General features: G+C 39.2%; 1 protein-coding gene across 10 annotated transcripts in view; it reads right to left on the minus strand.

The window, feature by feature from the left end:
* sema3fb (sema domain, immunoglobulin domain (Ig), short basic domain, secreted, (semaphorin) 3Fb) overlaps window positions 1-19,639 on the minus strand; it is a 94,867-nt gene that overhangs the window by 53,278 nt on the left and 21,950 nt on the right. For 4 of the 10 annotated variants that reach the window (XM_023955168.2, XM_078947601.1, XM_023955166.2 and 1 more), the window contains exons 1-2: window positions 15,561-16,004; window positions 14,278-14,443 (exon numbers count right to left, since the gene is read on the minus strand). The exons of 2 other annotated variants lie outside the window; for them this stretch is intronic. In XM_023955168.2, the coding sequence (XP_023810936.1) occupies window positions 14,278-14,395 (118 nt within the window). In that variant the 5' untranslated portion in view covers window positions 14,396-14,443; window positions 15,561-16,004. Of the gene's footprint in view, window positions 1-14,277; window positions 14,444-15,265; window positions 15,385-15,560; window positions 16,005-19,639 lie in introns of those variants that run through there. 4 more of the 10 variants (XM_078947602.1, XM_078947599.1, XM_078947600.1 and 1 more) reach the window with 3 other exon arrangements.

Raw genomic sequence — 19,639 nt, forward strand, 5'->3', positions numbered from 1 at the left:
CTTCATTGGGGTATAAAAGCTGTGAAATGCATTCCTTTCATCTGCAACGTTCCTTTCTATTGATAATTTAATGCACAAATGATAAAAATAAATCCTGCAAAATCTGCTTTGCAAATCAGAATATTTCTAATGAATAGGTTTGTGGAATTTTCCTTGACAGCATATTTAGCAAATCCATTCATTCATTCATCTTTTTCAGTTTATTCCCTTTCGGGGTCACAGGGCTGCCGGAGCATATCCCGACCACTTGTGGGCAAAGGCAGGGGACATCCTGGACAGGTCGCCAGTCTATTGCGGTATTTAGCAAATCCTGCTGTATTTTTAGAGAAAATCTATCAGGGTTTTGCTTTTATTAGTGTGCTCTTACATGGTTATGGTAGCAGCAGAATAATCCAGAAACATAACCGGGATGGCAAAAATTTGGACCGGGATTTGGGGATTACTTTTTGATTTTCAAACTGAATTAATCAGATAATGAGGAAAAAAGCAAGGGTCTTACATTTGTCATATGGAAGTCAAACAGCTGGACTTTATATGAATATAAATGTTTTTCTTAAATTGGTCCCCCTAAGCTCCCCATATTTGATTGTCATTGTCTGGGTAAATTTTAGGCATTTAATCAATGGCAAACAAGCAAAACAAGCCTGTTTACTAAACCCAACCCATTTGATAAATCAAGTGCAAATTGCTTTTGAGGAGTATGCAAAGCTTGCACACATTTTTAGACAGATCAAATTTAAAGGAGGATTTCTGCATGGCGATGAGGGCAAGTTACAGAAACTTTTAGAAAATAAATCTGGTCAGTGGTATGAAACCTAATTTAAAAAAGCTTTAAAATCTCTAGTGATTTATGACTTTTGATGCTCGAAATATTGGGTAGTTTTTTTTTTTTTTTTTAATATGAGAACAACGAATAAAACCCCTGCAACAAAGACTATTTTCAAATACAATCCAGTTCACCATTTATTTACTAAGTTGTTTCTTTTCTACACACAACTCTGACAAAGAACTGAAAAAACAAAACTAAAAAACAGGAGATCATCATTCCTCATTAATCTTAAAACCCCTTGAGAAAGTGTCTGTCTCGATTCAGTCAGGCATCAGGTGACACCAACACAAGGCACCTGACAATCAGATAACTTGACAGCTGTGGAAATACATATACACTTGACAAAGTTCAGCATCCCAGAGAGGTTTTAATGATCAGTCTCTCTCCACTTGGCCTAAAATCTGACATACCTGATGGACCTGACAACTGACTAACAAGCAGGATATCCTGTAACCCAGCAGCCCTCATGCAGAGAGATTTTGGCAGAGTCTACAGCAGGGGTCAGAAGTAGGATTTTTGTGGAAATTAATTCCCAAGAATGAAGTGGAGAAAGCAAAACGCACAAATATTAATACTTTTTGTGTAAAGTGACAGACTTTTGAAATAGTCTCAATCTCTGCAAAAGACCAAGCAACACCAGAAACGTGAGCCTTTAACCACAAATACCAGACAAATAATGTAAAATAAAATAAACTACACTTTTAACCATTAAATGGTTGTGCCTCTGATTGTTGTCTAAGCAGAAAAAACAACAGATCAAATATGGACGTGTGTGATTCAAGGTCTTTTAATCTCTGAATCTAGCAGTTTATGTGTACTGTGCCCTAACATGACCGCAGTCAAACAAGGTGCCGTACAATAAATTCAAACATTAAAATGGAAATTAAAAGGATAAAAACAATTAAATAGTAAGAGTCAAAGTGATGCAGTAAAAAAAAAGCAAACTAAAACATCCCAGCAGAGCACAGCCTCATGCTGTGTCAAATGACTGGCTGTAAAAATGAGTTTTTGGATTTTTCTTTTAAGTGGACAGTGAGGATGGATGCCTACCAAATGCTTAGGGGTAACGCATACCACATTGAAAATACTTTTTTCAAAACTATCGTTTGTGTGCAGGACTCAAAATTCTCTTATCTTACACTGGGAGGAAGGTACTTGGTGTGTCACGAGGAAAGCAGATAATGAGACTTGGCGGTGGACGGAAGAACTTTAGGAGTGTGTCAAGAGGAAAAGACTAGCTAAGAAAAAGTGGGACACTCAGAGGGCAGCAGACAGGAGTGTGAGCAGATGTAACACGAGGTGAAGGTGGAGGTGAAACAAATGGTTGTATAAGGACTAGTATGAAAGGTTGGACACAAAGATGGACGGAGAACTTTGAGGAGCGGGTGACTGATAAAAAAAGGCTATGGGGCAGAAAGTAGCAAAGATAAGTAGGAATGAAGTGAGGAAGACTTTGAAGTGGATGAAGAGTGGTTGGTGCTTACATACAGTATCTGTGAAGGTATGGAGAGTTTAAGGAGAGGAAGCAGTAATGTTTCTGACTGGGCTGGTTAACTAGAACTTGGAGAGTGAGAGGATGCCTGAGGAATGGAAGAGCAAACATGACACTTGAGTGTTACATGCTCTCTCAGAATGGTGACACAGTTTGGTTGCTAGATTTTATACAAGCCTGTTTTCTTCTGCTCATTTTTGAACAAAGTGAAAAAGGCAAAATGAAGTCATGCGTTCAAAGTTGAGTATGCATACATTTATCTTTATAATAACTGTTGTTTTAGTTCAAGCTGCTGCAGCAGTCATAAATATTACAGAGCTCCCCAAAACTGTACATATGTAAGAAGATTGAACAACTGGAGAGCACAGTAAATGAAAGCTATTAACATGTATGCTTCTATACTAGAAGCACAAAGTGAGCTTAAAACACCAGAAAAAACCATGTGGTTCCCAGTATTTCTGTACATTGGTGAACACTGCAGAGAAAATGATGCATGAAAAAAAGCACTTAGATTCATCAAATGTTTGTTTGAGGTAATTTTCTATTAAAGTCCAACAAAAGATAACAGATTTCATAAATAAATACCATATGACATGGCTCACATAACTCATCCCACTGAATCACATAAGGGGTTGTGAGGGTTTGCACAACTGCTCCACATGCAACTGACTGTATAAGATAAATGGACTGAGCCCCTTCTTCCATTCCTCGTTGCAGAGAGCTGTCTGTTTAAACCCAGCATATTTTCTGCATCACTAATAAGCTATTTTTCCAATGGCATTTTTTTAATCTGCTCCCGATTCACAAAAATTTGAATAAAGAAATGCTCAGAAAAACAATTTTGAGCTAAATTTTCTTTATTTACACCCTCCATCATAAGAAAAATGTCACAAAAACACCAAAAACATCATCTTCATCAAAGTGGGTCTTTATGAAGAGCTGTTCATAAGTGGGGTAAGAAATGCAAGCTCTGTAAAACTGTATTAAAAAAAAAAGACTAAGATCGAAATGTATTGTTTGCAGTGCTGTGTCAAAAAAACAAAACAGGATCACCAATACAGACAGATGAGATAGAATTCTTGACAAAATGCCTGGATTGTTCAATATGGTTTGGTCATCGCGGGAAGGCTCAGATGAAAAGGCCCTGTTCAAACCACCTCAAGGGTCACTCATCCTCTGGATGCCTTCTTGGATGCCTTCTTGATTTGGAGCAAATTCAACAAGGAGTAGGTTCTGCATAAAGCCCAGAGTGTGTTATGCCTAAAGTGGGAATTGGCTGGATTGGGAACACCTCCCTTTTCTCTGGAGAGACTCAGGTGTATTTGCTTCGACTGCTGTAACCCAAATACAAGAAGAGAATTAAACAGATGAACAGATGGTTCATAAATTCACCCTTTTTTTGAAGATGAATCCCATCCACACAGTTTGCTTCGTCCACATTGCTCTCTCGTGGAAACGTGTTTGAATGAACCATTCTGAATTTGTCATCCAGAAAATTTATTCAATTTGCTTAACATTTAGGTGAGAAAAGGGCTTTTAAACTGCATACTGTTTGAAAACAGGAACATTTTAAAAACTGATTATTTCAATTCTATCACTACTTTGGCCATTATTCAACAAAATAAATACCCAAAAATACATGTTCTGCAGTGACTTCCATTCAACCATTAAAGAATTAATTCCGCTGTGCATCCCATTCCTGCAAAGAGCCATTAAAAACCCTGCATCTTACCCAACCGTCATTTATCTCTGCACTGTTAATTAGTTCCAATCAATTACCTTTACTCAATGCAGCTTCCAAATTTAAGAAAACAACAGGGGCCGCTTATTCATTACTGCTTTTTGGCCGCTTTTTTAAATACTCCCTCGGGCTCCATCCAGACCTTTTTTTTTTCTTCCTTTTACAACTGGCCCCAACTATAAAGCAATTGCTCACAATGTGGTACTGCACGTGACTGAGGTAAGTGTTGGGACGTTGATCTCGGGAACCTTTCTTTCGTTTGCCATGATGGAAAATAAGAAGGTTAAGTGGCTTAATTACAGGCTTTAAAATAGCAAACAATCGTCACAGTTGAGCTGCAGCTCCGGGTTTATTCTGACAGAGTTATGAGCTGGGGAAAGGAAGCACTTCAAAAGCTGGGTGATTGTATCAATCATTAACCACCCCAGGTGGAGCTGGGGAGTTGTTCTTGCATAAATACAACCTCAGCAATGACAAATGTGTGCGTTGTTGCCTGATTGCGCACCAGAAAAGCTGAATTCCACTGAAGTGACAGAGTCTCTACAGTGTTTATATTCTCGCCATGAGATTTTTCTTTCTATTCTGGACAGTGAAATCTCACAAAGTTACTATTCTGGCAGATGAAACATAGGCATGTCAAAAACTTGGGAGGATGGGAGTAAAAGTAGATCCACACTGTATCCCACAGGAGACTTAAGTACGAAGGGAAAGAACTGAAATCCAAACCTTGCTCTCAGAGCTTCATCTCGGACTCTGGGCCCGTTTGTCTTCTGACAGAAAGGAAATGCAAAGTAGGCTGCTTCAAACTCTGGGAAACGCCACAGGAAGTCTCTAGAGGGGAAATTAAATATGGTCTCCAAGATCCACACAGTAAAGTGGCAATAAAGTATTCATTAACCCACAAACAAAGGGCTAAGCAGTAGTTAATAAGTCAAAATAGAATGCACAGTACGACAATGCCCCCACCACACCGGACAATTTGCGAAACAATGGGAGAGTTTTAAAGCATACACCTCTCGTGGCAAACAGATCAGAGCAGTATCAGGGGATTACCACAAAGTTCTGCAAACAGTTCATTTACAATCAGAAGCTCTAAGTCCTTTTGTATTGCAACACTGTTGAGCAGCAGAATGCAAACAGTCCCCTCTGCACCTCTTGAATTTATTCTCCTCCCATCCGAGGACCTCATTTTTCACCTTCAGTCCAAACCTCTGGAGCTTCTTGGATTTGGGGATGTATAGGCAGCACAGAGAAAGGCCAGCGGGACGCTGAGTGCCGCATTCATTGACCAAAAGGGCCCAATGCCAGTTTGACGCCCACCCTCAGATCTCCCAGAAACGGAATTAATTTCTATGAATAGCAGGCAAACCTACACAAGCGCCCCTGCAGCTATAGGACCCTAACGGGGCGCAAGAGTGTGGGCAACACCAAACAACAACAGGGCGTGCACTGCATTCCAAGGTGTCCCCCCTTTCTTTTATTTCATTTAAATGTGTTTTACACTTTATTATTCTTCCTTCTTCTTCTTCCCAATGACCCATAACCTCACTCACACCCACACACTCGCACTCTTAGAAGCTGCCCGGGACATCTTCACATGCACTCTTTCTACACCCCCCGACAGAGGCGGGGAGCCATGCCAAAATGCCGATCTATTTGTTTTCAATTCAAAACTTCATGATTCCGTTCGGTTTACGGTTTGATTATTCATCTATTTATTTTTCAAACTTCTAACTTTACTTAATTGAGAAAAGCACTTTTCACATAACAAATAAAGAAAATGGAGCAAAGGTCGAACTTTTATCCATAAAATTGTAATTTATTTTCTTATTGATAACTTACTGAAGCAAAATGAATTACCACAAAATAAAATAAATGTATGAATTATAAGAATCGACAATTATTCTACAAGTAAATACACTGATTAAATCAAAGAATGAAAGATTTTGATGCTGATTGATCATTTTTAAAACCTAGCCATTGTGCTGGGGGGGGGGGGGGGGGGGGGTCACGCACAGACTGATTTATGACAGAAACAGCCCACTGAGATGCCAACATGGCTCTGATGGGTCTCAGTGGGGAAAAACATCCCAGGATATTCCATTTAATGTCTTACTTAGCATAAAATCAAGAAATCAAGGAAGAAAATAATTTGATATCTGTATGATCCATCTTTAAAATCTTTTCTAACTGGTAGTATAACCTTTTTTCAGACATTTTTTATTGAAAATGAAAAACAATCTATGATTATAATTTCAATGTATCATTCTCATTGTCCCTTTCCATTAATTTCAGTGACTATGGTGAGTTCATTAAGAGACAGCTGTGTACACAGTTCTTCAGTCGGATGAAGTATTGAATTTTTCGCCGCATAATTTTCTGTTTAACCCTTGTGCTATCTTAGATGACCCCACCCTTACTTTGACATGTTCTCCCTACCATGACAAAGGTGGATAAAGGTGGAAAGATTTCATGTAATCCATGGACACCAGTGAGGTTCACAAATCATTGAAGAAACAAGGTTCAGAGCACTGTCTAGTGGGTCTAGATGATCCAACCCCTAATGTTAAAGTGCCTAGGATAGCGCAAGGGTTACATGTTGACGTTTGCATTCAAATGGACACATCTGTTCCTCGTATGAGTTGCTGAATGAGAACAATGCTTTATCTGGTGGTACCGGTGATACTAGAACAGGACCGAAACGCCCAGAACATTTCTGGCTCCACCAACTGTGTATCAAAGCTGCAAAATAGTTACAATTTCAAAATGATCTGTGTTCGTAGCCTAAGCCTCAATTCTATACAAGTGTCAAAAGAAAAGAAAAACTATTTGATGAAAAAGTGGTTATAAAGCACCAAAAGCTAAATTGTATAAAAGCAAAAAAAACCTTGTTTCACATAAATCGTATTGCAGGAAAAACAATCTTATCAAGTTTTTTAATAGCAAAATAATCTTAGTTTGAAAAAACAATTCATAGTGACTAGAATTCTATTCTTAAAATAGGAATTATTGGTAAAAACGCTTTTTTCATACTCCATTAGTTGGCAGGTTTTCTTGCTTATTTAAAGAAAATCTGCCACTAGGGAATTCAATTAGATTCAGATAGATTAAATTCAGTTTTATTTATATAGCCCAGTGACACAGTACAGTTGTGTCAATGGGCTTCACATCGGTAAAAACTTATTTCTAAGGGGCCTGTTTTTGCAGTGATTATGGTCAAAAAGCCACAAATAAAAATCTCTTTCTGCATTTTTTGTGTCTCAGCAGAACAAGATTTTGCCATTTTAATTTTAACAGATCAACTTATAGCAGTAACACATACCAGCACACTTGCTGATCCAATTAGAAATTAATAACTTCATGTAGAAATTTAGGAATCGTGTTTACTTAATTCAAGAAAGCATGATCGCTCCCTGTAACGCATAATATGAGTCCCTCCAGAATGTGAGCATTCTGTTTACATATTTCAGCCTAATCTGAGTCAAAGTAACCCTATAGTTTAGAATACACTCCTTATAACTAGATTTGGCCCTTCACTTGATCCGTATTTGAAATGTAGAAACAAGTTTCTTAATCTGTTTTTGAAGGCTAATTCAACCAGATCACTGCAGGCTGATTCTCCACTATTTTAATCTTTCCTGCTCTGAAATCAAATCTGATAAATGTTGCAAACTGTGGCGACTGATTGCAGATCAGCTGACAGTGCCTGCATGTCACGCTACATGCAGACCTTTTGTCAACAAATGACTTCACTGTGGCGGGCAGGACATGTTTGTTTACCTTCTGCAACCACCTCTTAGAAAACTTATCAAGATTATCCTGACAAAGACTAAACAACAGTCAACTACGTGTGAATGTAGTTCTTGAAATCATTACTAGACATTATTTGATCATAAAATCTATTTTAGCAAAACATAACTCAAAAATGTAAAAAGTTGATTATTTATTTCTTTTTATTTATCATTTAATTTAGTCAAAGTAGCTACTTACTACAAAAATGTAGTTTATTATAAAGGGTATTAGTCGTTTTGACATATCTCAGCAAAAAAATTGTTCTTTAGACAAATTAGAGCAGAAGCCTAATGTTTTTGGATAAATGTAGAATATAAAGCATCCTTTACTGACAACATTTCAAAAATGTGTAGTAATGGCTGCAAATGCACTGGCTGCCCGTGATCACAGCTCCAGCTCTGCTTTGGAGTATTTCCTGTTGGCCATAAATCTGAGCTTGTATCAGTTTGTACATGTCTTTGCCGTGAAAGCATCTAAATCCATATGACACCTAATCCTTTACTGACACATTGTGGAATGGGGGGAGGCTTTGACCTTGAACTCTGTGAGGCAGCCTAACCCTTGGACAGAAAACCTGGATGCTTAAATGTGCCACAGATCTTTGTAACCATGGAAACCAACATAAAACATGGTGGAAACATCTTAATGTACCACAAACGTTTTAAGTATTCTTTAAAAAAATGTCAACACAGCCCGATAAAGAGACTTATTGGTTTTTAAAAAAAATACGTGATTGGGTCTGATTTTCAATCACGTGATCGGAACATCCTACATTTAATGGTTAGTAAGAAACTCCCGAACGACTGTAAAGTCCTAAAGAGGTCCTCCCAGGGATAGACATTAGGCACTCAATAATTTAACAAAGAATGAAACAAATAAAGAAGCATAATGGCAATTACAACAAGGCTGTGTTTTGGATAATTGAAGAGAGAAAAAAATTACAGGAGAGGGAGATTATTTGTTGGGGAAAGGTTAAGAAAGTGAGTGAGTTTGGATGCTTCTATGGCTGTGATGGCATGTGACTAATTAGGAACTGCAAATCTCTCACAAAAATGTGCATATGAACAATTTGCAATCACATATAATAGGTGTAGCAAAAATATCCCTTGGGGCAAATTTTGGCTGAAATTTGCCTTAAGGTAACCTGCAACACAAATTGCCTCTCAGTTTACACCTGACAGGATTTGGGTCTATACTGACTCATGTGTCACTGAGTATTCTAGCAACATGTCTGCAAACATCAGGGAAACTTCAGGCAAATTTCATTTAAGTATCTTTTTCAATGAATGTAAACAGGAGCATTTTCCCTCCCAAACAAGTCAAATATCTTTCCAATTTCACGGTATTTCTCTTCTCTTTAGAGCTTAAGGCTGGTTTGGGTGGGTCTTATGGTGTTGGAGCCTTAAAAATGCTTTTCAGGTTCAAAAACAGCCACAGGCACATGAGGGTAAAGCACTCATCCAGGTGCAGAAAGCGTGTAGAAGGTTTTCTACAAGCTAAATAAAAAGGCCGTCCATTCCCTCGGGTGTGAAGGGAAAAAAAGGTGAATCTATGAATCAAAAGATTTATATGTGATGATGGTGGAACAAGCTGCAGCAGAAAGGGAATGTCTCTGCATCTCAGGCTCCAACAAAGTAACCATTTGGGTGCCAAAAGGGAAGAACAAGAGCAAACAAGTGAAGACCTGGCTGTTGGAAAGAAAGAGCGAGCTGAGCATATTCTGCAAAACAGGGTGTAGCAGCGGTGAGCCTGCGAAAGCCCCAAGGATCGAACGGCTGAGGTGGGCTTTGGGTTTGACAGCCAAATCTGCAGAGGTTGCTGAAAGTATCAAATACAAAAATGATCAGATAAAACAGAAACAGAAACTCCTTCTCTGCCACATTCCTCAATGAGTTCCTCTCCTGCATTTGGATGCATTGAAGCACAAACTTAGACTGCAAGTGGTTATTGATCTACAGCATTCTATCTAGATCGTTATTCCACCTGACATTCTTATCTCCAACAAGAAAACCACGAGTTCAAAGACTGCCATATTTAACACCAGCAGTGACGCAAAGACAAAAGCCTGTCTGAGTCCTAAACCAGTTGGTCCAGTTCCTGCTAATGCCCGTGTCCCACAGGATGTCTTAACAAGCCACCAAAAAGAGGCTGGGATTCAAAGCTTGGTGGGAGTGCTGCATACCAGCTCGGGCCTCTGTAGTCAAGGCTGAGAACAAAATATGACTATTAGCAGATTCCTCATCCAAGGGAGCGAGTTGTGCAACAAAAGATGGTGGCTGAGGTTTCCTCAAGTTTCCCATAATATGCAAATTCTCTGCAAGGCTTGTATGATGATTAATGAAATGTTAAAGACCCACTCCAAGGAAAATCCTGTTTTTAAAATTGTAGCATTTTTCTCATGGAAGACATATATAAAGAAAATTAAGATAAAAAAATTGCATGTCTGAGTATTTCTTAATTCAAATTGTTGTGACTCAGGAGCAGATAAAAAAAAATGTTATGCAAAAACTAAAATCAGCTCCCTGCTCCACTCCATTCTGATGCATCCACTTGCAGACAAATAGATCCATGTACATATTCATTTTCCACGTCCGAGCTGCTATCTGGTTCAAAACTATATGTGACTGTATGGCTCGCCAGTTTTGTTGCACTGCTAATGGTAGTTTGGGGTTGTGAGTGTAAACAAAGGGACGATAGGAAATGAGCACTGGATTACTACCCACTGAATGTTCCGCCAACAACTCTGAGGCAAATTTTTAATGAACTCCTGCCGCTCTGCACAAACTATGTCCTAGGTTTTTTTTTTTTTTTGGCTAAAAATGGCATATTCCTAATTAAAAGACCACTAGGAACCACTTTGAAAATAGATCAAAACGGGATTGGAGTGGGGACTTTAAAATAAATTCAAATAAATGCCAAACAACTGAAGAAAATGATGGTACAGGGATTTACAATGTTTTGCAAAAGTTTGCATTTGGTTTTTCAGTTTCAAATCCTCTGTCCCGGCTTGGAACTCGCTCTGTGAGGGGAGGGCGACAGATGCTTCAGCGAGCTGGAGAAAAGCGAGAGGACAGACAACAGTGTCTCTTCTGTTCTGCAGAGAGATCGTCTCGGTTTCATCGGCAGCCTCTGACGGAACCTGTAACCCGACTCAGGCGGACGCTCTGCAGGTGAAACATGACACCTGGAGATTCCTTATTGTCTGTTAACACCTCTAAAAACTGCTAGCCATATGCTGCAGAAAAAAACAACCAAAGCACAGATAACAATACAACTTTTGTGTAACATTGTTTTCACCCAACCAGCTGGTGATAAACATCATAACTTACTATTTTAAGGCATGAGAAAGGATTCAAAAAATGTTCAAAACAGTTGTTCTATGCGACCAATAACAGTAAAAGCACCATTTAAAAAATAAATGAGAAATGTTGAATAAATCAAGGTGTGCTCAAAAGAATTTTCTTTAAAAACACTTTATTGTCAGCCCAGTTGTCTGTTTTTTTTTACTTGTTTTTTTTTTTAGTTTTTCTGCCTCCAGCATCAGAGCAACCCCCCCATTTGGTTCAGTAAATGTGTAGCGCCCTGTGAATGGACACACATGGGCGGGACATTTATGCTCCTGGAGGCGGCGGGGGGGGGGGGGGGGGGGGGGGGGGGGGGGGGTCACTATGAATCATCCAGAGATGGAGCACGGAAACCTGATTTCACCTTTTTGCACAACTCGCTGAAAGAAGCTTAAAGACAGACAATGCTGGGTCATAGAAAAGCCACTCCCTTCTGAACGGTTGTTTCTTTGAGATCAGGTTTGTGTTTTAAGTCGTTTAAGTTTAGAGGAATTAAAATGGCCAAAATTCTGGTTGAAGGTCAGTTGTTCAGAGACCTTTTGCCTTTCAGTTTGACTCTACATTGCGTTAATGTTGCTTCCAATTCACTGTGACAAGAGACGAACATTGTATGCCTTCAGCATGAATTCAATCCAGATTTTTTAAGCAAGATTAAGGTTGTATATAAGACATCATGTCTAATATATTCTAGTCTTTTGATGCAAATGAGAAATATAAACTGGGCTTTTACAAAAATCAATAAAAAGATAAAAATGTATCATTAATCAAATTTAACAATGTAATACGAAACAAAAACTTCAAACGTTTGACAGCTACGATAAAAACTATAGTAAATATATTTGGATGGTTTCTTTTTTTACACAATAGCTTTTCCCTTTCATTTTTTTTACAGAACATTTTAGAAGTTAGATTACTTTGCTTTAAACTTTACTTTGCATATATAGAAATTAATGATACATTTAAACCAAAAAATGTAAAATTTCATAGGTTGCATTAAACCAACCATTTTTTATTCACAGAACTATCAGAGCTCGGACTTCAGAAGTGTGCTGCCACAGTCAGTTGGCTCTAAAACAGAATAGTTGTCACATGGATTTCAGCACAAAAAGTGACAACAATTGTGCACAACAGTAAATAAAGTTCACACAATCTCTAGTGTGTGACAGAGAAGAAGCAGGAGGTCAAATCTAGAGCCGGACTCACGGAAATCCTCTAGTTTCCAACATTTAGGCCCCTCTGGGCCACAATTTCAATCTGGTTTCTCAGGCTGATTCTCATCTGGGGTTGCTCCTTCCAGATCACTGTCGCTTCACAACAAACAGAGCGTTTGGACCCCGCCCTTCTCCCATTCATCAACCAAAACACAACATGGGCAGCAAAAAGAAGCAAAAAAAGGTAAATCCTCTTTTACCTGCTCCGCCTGCAGTGAGTGTGTTTATTGCAGCAGAGCTGACCCACATTTGTTTGTCAGTGGATTTGGCCTTTCGGAGAGGAGAAGGGAGTGTGCTGCGGTTCTTACAACCCAACGGCGTCTAAAGGACTTCTCCTGTGTACCAAAGGACCATGATGCCAACGGCGCAGTTGTAAGAGCAGCCATTCATATTTCATTGACAGGTTAAAGTGCTGATAGCTGCGCCCTGTGTGGAACACGCAGCTTCACACTGAGCTGCAGAAAGAGCCTTTGTGGCATTATAGAGGGAAAATTTACACTTGCAGAGATTCCTGACCCCATGGCCTTGTTTATTTACAGGTTTTGTTTACCTGTTAATCAAATTACAGTTTAAGACTCCATGTAAAGAGCGACAACCAGACAGAAACACGTCAGGGTTTCTTTATCCTCCATCCTACGTGTTTTGGGTTTTTTTTGTTTTGTTTTGCAGCCACCTATTTGATTATCTGTTCTCCCTTTTCTCTCCCTACAATTCATTTGTTCCTTTTTTTCAAACACTCAGTTGTTTCTCTGTCACTCATTACTTGATTGATTTAAGGAATCCTTATTTTGCCTGGTGCCCACTATCCTTTCTGGATCTAGACTCATCACATAAAGGAGAAGTGAAGCAAGGTCGCCAAACTAAGGACTAGAGGTCTCTCAAAAAGCAATTAAGGCCGGGAGTTGTGATATTGAACGGGGGGGGGGGGGGGGCATTCTTCAGAGAGAGGCAGCAACAGCACTGTGAAATTCATATTGACTGGAGAGGCAAACACGCACAGGTAAGCAGCAGAGCTGAGCTTTTTCCAACCGTCTGCAGAGTCCAACACTGATGACTTTAGACAAACACACCGTGAGCCTCACAGATCAAGATTGAAAACAACATTCTCTCCTCAAAAATACCACAGAGTACAAAAACTGTAGAGAAATTTGAAAATGAAAAAAAAAAAAAGTCACTTGTGCGGTTACTGATGTGGTAAATCCCAAATGATTAAAGCAGGAAAACGGCTCTAACAATAAGCTGCGCCAGTCCACTTAATTAAGTCAACTTGAGGGCTCTGGGAAAAGCAAAGCAAACACCAGCTTGCTCCCTTTGCTTTTCTCTGGATGCTAATCAAAGGCTTGGTCCTCTGAGCAGAAGGTGCCCCTGGGATGAAACTCTGCTTGGCTGATCCTGGCAATTTCTCCTGATAATATCCCTGCTCAGTCTGCGCCCCGGAAAACCCAGCAACCCATCTCACCTAATCTGAGCCGAAACCCACAGTCATCCTGCTAAAAAAACACATGTGTGGCTCACCAGGAGATGTCTGCAATAACCAGCGCAGAATTATTACAAGCTCCTCACTGTGCTGCATATCTTTGTGCCAAGTTTAGGGTGTCTACTTAACAGTTGGATGGATATTGAAAACAAAGAATGCCACAGAACAATCGTCTTATCAAATCAAGTCGTAAAATTTCACAAGATGAAATCTGGTGATGCTTGTTCTTCTGATGCAAAAACCCTTCAATGAAGACAGTCGCACAACTTTTTTGTCATTTGTCAATTGTTACAGCATGACAAACAATCAAAACTGTTGGAAACACACAGGCTACTGCAGGAATGACTAAATGAATGGGGAGGAGACCAGAAATAGAGGCGTTGTTTCCTACCTTTGAAGGAAATAAAGACCCTGGGTGCAGCCAGAACCTCATTGCTCCATTGATTCCCAAGAGCCAAACCAGACAGCACCAGGAGGGCATGGAGCGTCCTCAGAGCTTCCAGCTTCATAGTGGAAAAACCTCCAAATATACTAAAAGTTGTTTACCTTCTTTAACTCTGCAATGACAAATAAAAAAATGTGAAATAAAAATAAGAAACATCTGCCAAAACAAGTCTGTTTTTGTTTATCGATTTATGTGACACGTCAGACAAGCAGTTCCCTGGAGACCCTGCGCCAAGAACGGGAGATTACACCCAGATTTCTGAAAGCACCATAAAAAGCGATGAGCCAAGCTTTAAGCAATCTGTACACATTTCCATTTGGTGGGAAATGCATTTCTTTGTGTGGCAATGGCTCTTCTCCATACAGCTCCAGCACATTCCTGCGTCATGACACTGCACAGGCAAGCAAGATGCTGCTTCTCTATAATTCTGATTTCACCAAATAGCTGCTTTGCACCACCTATTAAAGTTATAAAAAATAAAAAAAAGAATAAGGTGGTGCAACTGTTGTGAAACAACTTGTTAAAAAGGCTGCAAATGTCCCTAACTGGAACTGCGCAGAAGTTGTGGACATCTTTGAAAATGCAAGCAAATCTCAAAGCAGGATTTATGAGCTTGTTGCAGCTGTTTAAACCTCACACTGTTTACCTACAATTTGTTAATCATCCTGTTTATTCTGAGAAGGTGGTCCACTCTTTCACGCGAGCACGCGATTTACCAGAGAAATGTGCGCCAGATGAGGCGATTTAAGAGTAAAAAGTGGACGAAAAGGCTGAAACTGTCATCACAGGTGCTCTGAAACTGTAAAGCTATCCGCTGATAGAGGCTAAATAAGAACAACAATACACTCATATTCATAAAAAAAAAATAGTTTGACTAACATTTAAAAATATTTGGAAAATCGTGGGAATGAAAAAAAGGAAAAGAAAAGCCCACCATTGTGCGCAGAAAGTCGCGCGTAACAGCTTGGCAGCGTTGGCTCCACATGGAACGCAGCACTGTAAACAGTCTGCTGTTGTTAGAGCGCACAGTATCAACTGGACCGTCATTCAGAGGGAATAAGGCTGTACTCACGATCCTATAAAAAATAAATCCACCACTGGAAATATGTCCTTTCATTCATTTAAGACGCGCGTGTAACAGAATAAAACGCCAGAGGACGGTAACGTGCTCTCGGGTGAAGAAGGATTTATTTTTATCTACCAAACATGTCAATAAGAAACAGGCTTACCTGTTTTTCGAATATAAACTCGGATCCAAACATAAAATTCCAACAGAAGAAGGAGGCACTCCGTCTCTAAGTTCAGACAAATAATTGTGACAGAAACCCCCGCGCGGCTTTTACATGCTTTTTTTTTTCTTTGAGGGGTGGGGCGGTCCGTACCTGCCGCGTGCGCGCTCGCTTCACACTTGTGTCAAGAAGAAAAGAAAAAGAAAAATAAATCACTGCCAACAAAACAGAGGCTCGTTCAACACAATGAGAGTCAGCGGGGAACGTCAATGTCGACCGTTAACATGAATGAGAGGAAACCAGAATCAAACAGAATGAATGAATTAAAAAAACATGAAAAAGTCCTCGCGGAGTGAAGATGATCCACCCGCGGCGACGGTGTTGAAAGTAGGGTGTGACGGGAGGGCGCGCGCGAGCAGGTGGATGCCTGGTCCATTTTTGCCTAAACACACCCACGGGGCGGGTGGCCGGGGGCAGCCGTGAAGCGGGGCCGCCCTGCAGGCAGCCGGGCCGGGGGGGCGAGCCAGAATTGACCGCTAAGAGTGCCTCAACATGCGGATTCAATCACTCATTTGACCGCAGCTGCATTTCATATTGATATTCACACTTACAGAAAGTCTCAACTGAATTATCCTTATGAATGATCAAGTGACCCCAAAGACGTCTGTTCATCAATCATTTTGAATGAAATACTCCAACTATTTTTACGACAATTTACTAGACTTACCATTAATAAAAAGTACATGTTGAGTAAAAATATAACAAGTATACTAAAGACCATTTACGCCTAGAGTAGAAAGTAGGCAACTAGCCGAATACTTCTTTGGACTAAATTGGAACCAATTAAGTTTACAGTAGTTAATAAAAGGTGAATATCAAGTATATTGCCTCACTTAGACTGACTTAAACTCACTTAGACCGAGCCACTCAGATGAAAATTGTGGTTTTGGTCTTTTTGAAATGTTCTCGTGCCATAAAACCACTTTTATTGTGACATTCTTATGGAAAAATGAGTAGGATAGTGCAAAACTTTGAAAAAAATGATGTTTGCATTAGTTCTCCTTGAGCATGCGTGGGTTTCTTCTGGCACTTCAGCTTCCTTCTACAGGAATCCTTGGAAAGTTCATAGGTTAATTTGTGATTCTAAATTGTCCAGTTGTGCATGTGTGTGGTCCTGCAATGGACAGGCGACCTGTCCAGGGTTTACCCCGCCTTCACCCAACTGCAAACATTTGACCCCAAAAGTGATTAAAAATGGATGGATGCATGGATGGATGCATGGATGGATGGAGTTGTAGTCCCCTTGCATGGGCTCGTTAAGATTGAAAGCACAGAAAAATTGACGTAAAGTGAAGATAGACGTAAAGTGTTGACTTGAAAAGCAGATTTCACAGTAAAGGAATCTTCTTTTACAGCATCAGGACCCTTTTGTGAGGAAATTATTTTGGCAATTTTGGAGAATCAGTTAAAAAGTTGTCAAAATATTATTCAATTTAAGTGGATGTATAAAGCTAAACAAATTAGTTTGCACAAACTTAACTGTTAAATGGAATGTTTGGAATGTATGTATTAAATGAATGGAATGTATGTACTGTTTATTTGAACTGTATGTGGTGAAATCTGAGCACAGGTGATGGTGTGAGAAATGTAAATATGATCCAATGTTTAAAAGGGAGCAGACAATTATAAGAATTGTATTCTTCAATTCTGCTCCCTTCCAATCATGAAAATGTTCAATATGTCAGACAAACATGTAAACTTATTCAATATCAATAATTTTCATGAAAGGAAAAAAGGAAATGAAAATGAAATGAAACTTTGTTGCCGGAAGAACATTTTTGAAAATTGGCTGCTCCTTAATTTGCATAATCACCAGTGTGATTTTGTTAGCATTGGAACCAATAAAAAACAAATGTAAGTGTCAAATGACCAGTGTTTTGGGATAAATTAAGAAAGTTTTTCCATCTACAATAATTTGAAAAAGCACTATAACTGCTGTTATGACCATGCTGATTTATTGTTGACTGCTTTGACTTGTATCTCCTGCATTTTTCCTCATACTTCTGCAGCTTCTGTGAAGTGCAGAGGTGGATTTCTGTTTGTATTTCCATCATCTGCCACTGCGACAGACAAAGGGTCACCATTTGTCTCCCACTCACAAGATGTGGAGGGAAAAGTAAATATTTGAGATTAAAAATGAACTTTTCTCAAGAGTTTTATGCATAAAAAGTCAGACTCCTTTCATTAAACTTGTCATGTTTAATTTAGTGACTGAGAGTCTTGACAATGCTAAAATTCCCTTATCAGAATTAAAGCTCTTATCTTAGTTCAGTACACGGGGATTTGAAAAGGGAAAAAGAAATGTCATTTTTTTGCCACTATGTAAAAATTGCACTAAAATCCTTTAATTTTCTTTCTTATTCAAACACTGATTGGACAGCTCAAAGTCACGAAGTCACAGACTTTTGAGCGCTTAGTGAGGAAGTTAAATGAATTTAATCTTCTTCTATTCAGCTTCCTTTTGCACCTGTCTTTCATTCAGTCTGAGCCTTAGCCTGTCAGAGATAGACTTGTCTTTTATTTTGTAGTAATGACAATTGCTCTTTTAACTAAACTTTTTTCAGTATTGCACACTGACTTAACTTAAAGATATGTATTTTTTTGGGTTGACCTCAAAGAAGTCAAGTAACAGAAGACCAGCCTGTTAAGTCAAAATCGTTTCTTTTTCTAACAAAGGCACATCTCTGAACCCAGCCAAAGAGTCTCAGCAGAAAAGTTTCTCACGCAATTTTCTGAAAGAATAACAACAACATTCAATCATTTTTGACTGCATGCAGCCTGTTTGTGCAGATTTTGTGTGCTTTAGGGAAACCCAGTAAGAGGAGCTCATTACTGAGGGGAACCTCGTGGTCTGAAGTCAGCCTAAGCTGTCATATTTGTGATAAAAGTCTTGCCAGTGCATGATTCCGAGCTGCCGTTGACATCTATCCAAGCAGTGGTGTGCTGCAGTTTCGTGCTCAGTAGGAGCATTCCAGCTAAGGTGTGAGCTGTGCTTTCCGTGGCGCTGCCTGCAGGGCGTGAACTAGTGCCAGCTCTTGTATCAACATTTGTGACTCACAGTTCAAAAGATCAGTTAACGTTTGTACAGAAATTGAGCATGCATGTTTGTGTGTGTGTGTGCGTCTGTCTGTGCGTGTCATGCTAGCTGCTATAGTTCTACGTTTTACCTGTGTTAGGTCAACTATTATTATTCTGTCTTTCTCTCGTCAGCTCAGACATCGTTCCTTTCTGCTTCATTAGTTGATCATTTGACCTCTTCAAAAGAACCTTAAACCTTCTTTTAAGCTTCTGTTGAAATATGAAAACAATAAATGCATATAAAAAAAAAAAAAACAATTGCAAACTTTTTGACAATGCTACAATGCTGAGGTCTGACAGAAAGATGTAGGCATGGACGAATGAATTATGGAGGAAAACAATCCCATCAGAGGGGAGAATATTTTTACATACCATTTAGGTGCAATTATCTGGCAGCTCATGGACTACAAGCTTTTTTGAAATATAAATTGACATTTCAATTGAAGGAGGAATATTTTGGTAAATCTAATGCAGCATTCACACCGTTTGAATGACTCCCTCCAATGAAAAGTCTATGTGAACGCGTTTTTAAGCCGGTTTTACGGCTCTACGTACAAAGCGCGCAAGATTTGACCACGCACTCAAAGTTAAACTGGATAAATTTGACCAATCAGACACTCAGATTTGGTAGTGACGTTTGGGTAGTGTCCTTTTCAAAACACAAACCGATCATAAATGAGAAAGCAATAACTAATAATAATTATAATAGTTATAGTAATAATTATTATTCCTTGACACCTTGAAACAAACAAATGTAAGAATGAAACAACATTTTTACAACCTCAGAGAAAATTTGACCTTTTTGTTGGTAAATAAATTCACTTTGACATTAGCTGCCTACATTCCTTTCCTCTGACATGCTACACAGTACATATTTAGTAATGATCTTAAACTTCATGTTGTTTCCTCATTGTTTCACATTTATTAGTTCAGATTGTTTT

This window comes from Oryzias latipes, chromosome 5 (assembly GCF_053564925.1).
Source record: "Oryzias latipes strain Hd-rR chromosome 5, Olatipes_Hd-rR_3.1".
NCBI classification, from domain to species: Eukaryota; Metazoa; Chordata; class Actinopteri; order Beloniformes; family Adrianichthyidae; genus Oryzias; species Oryzias latipes.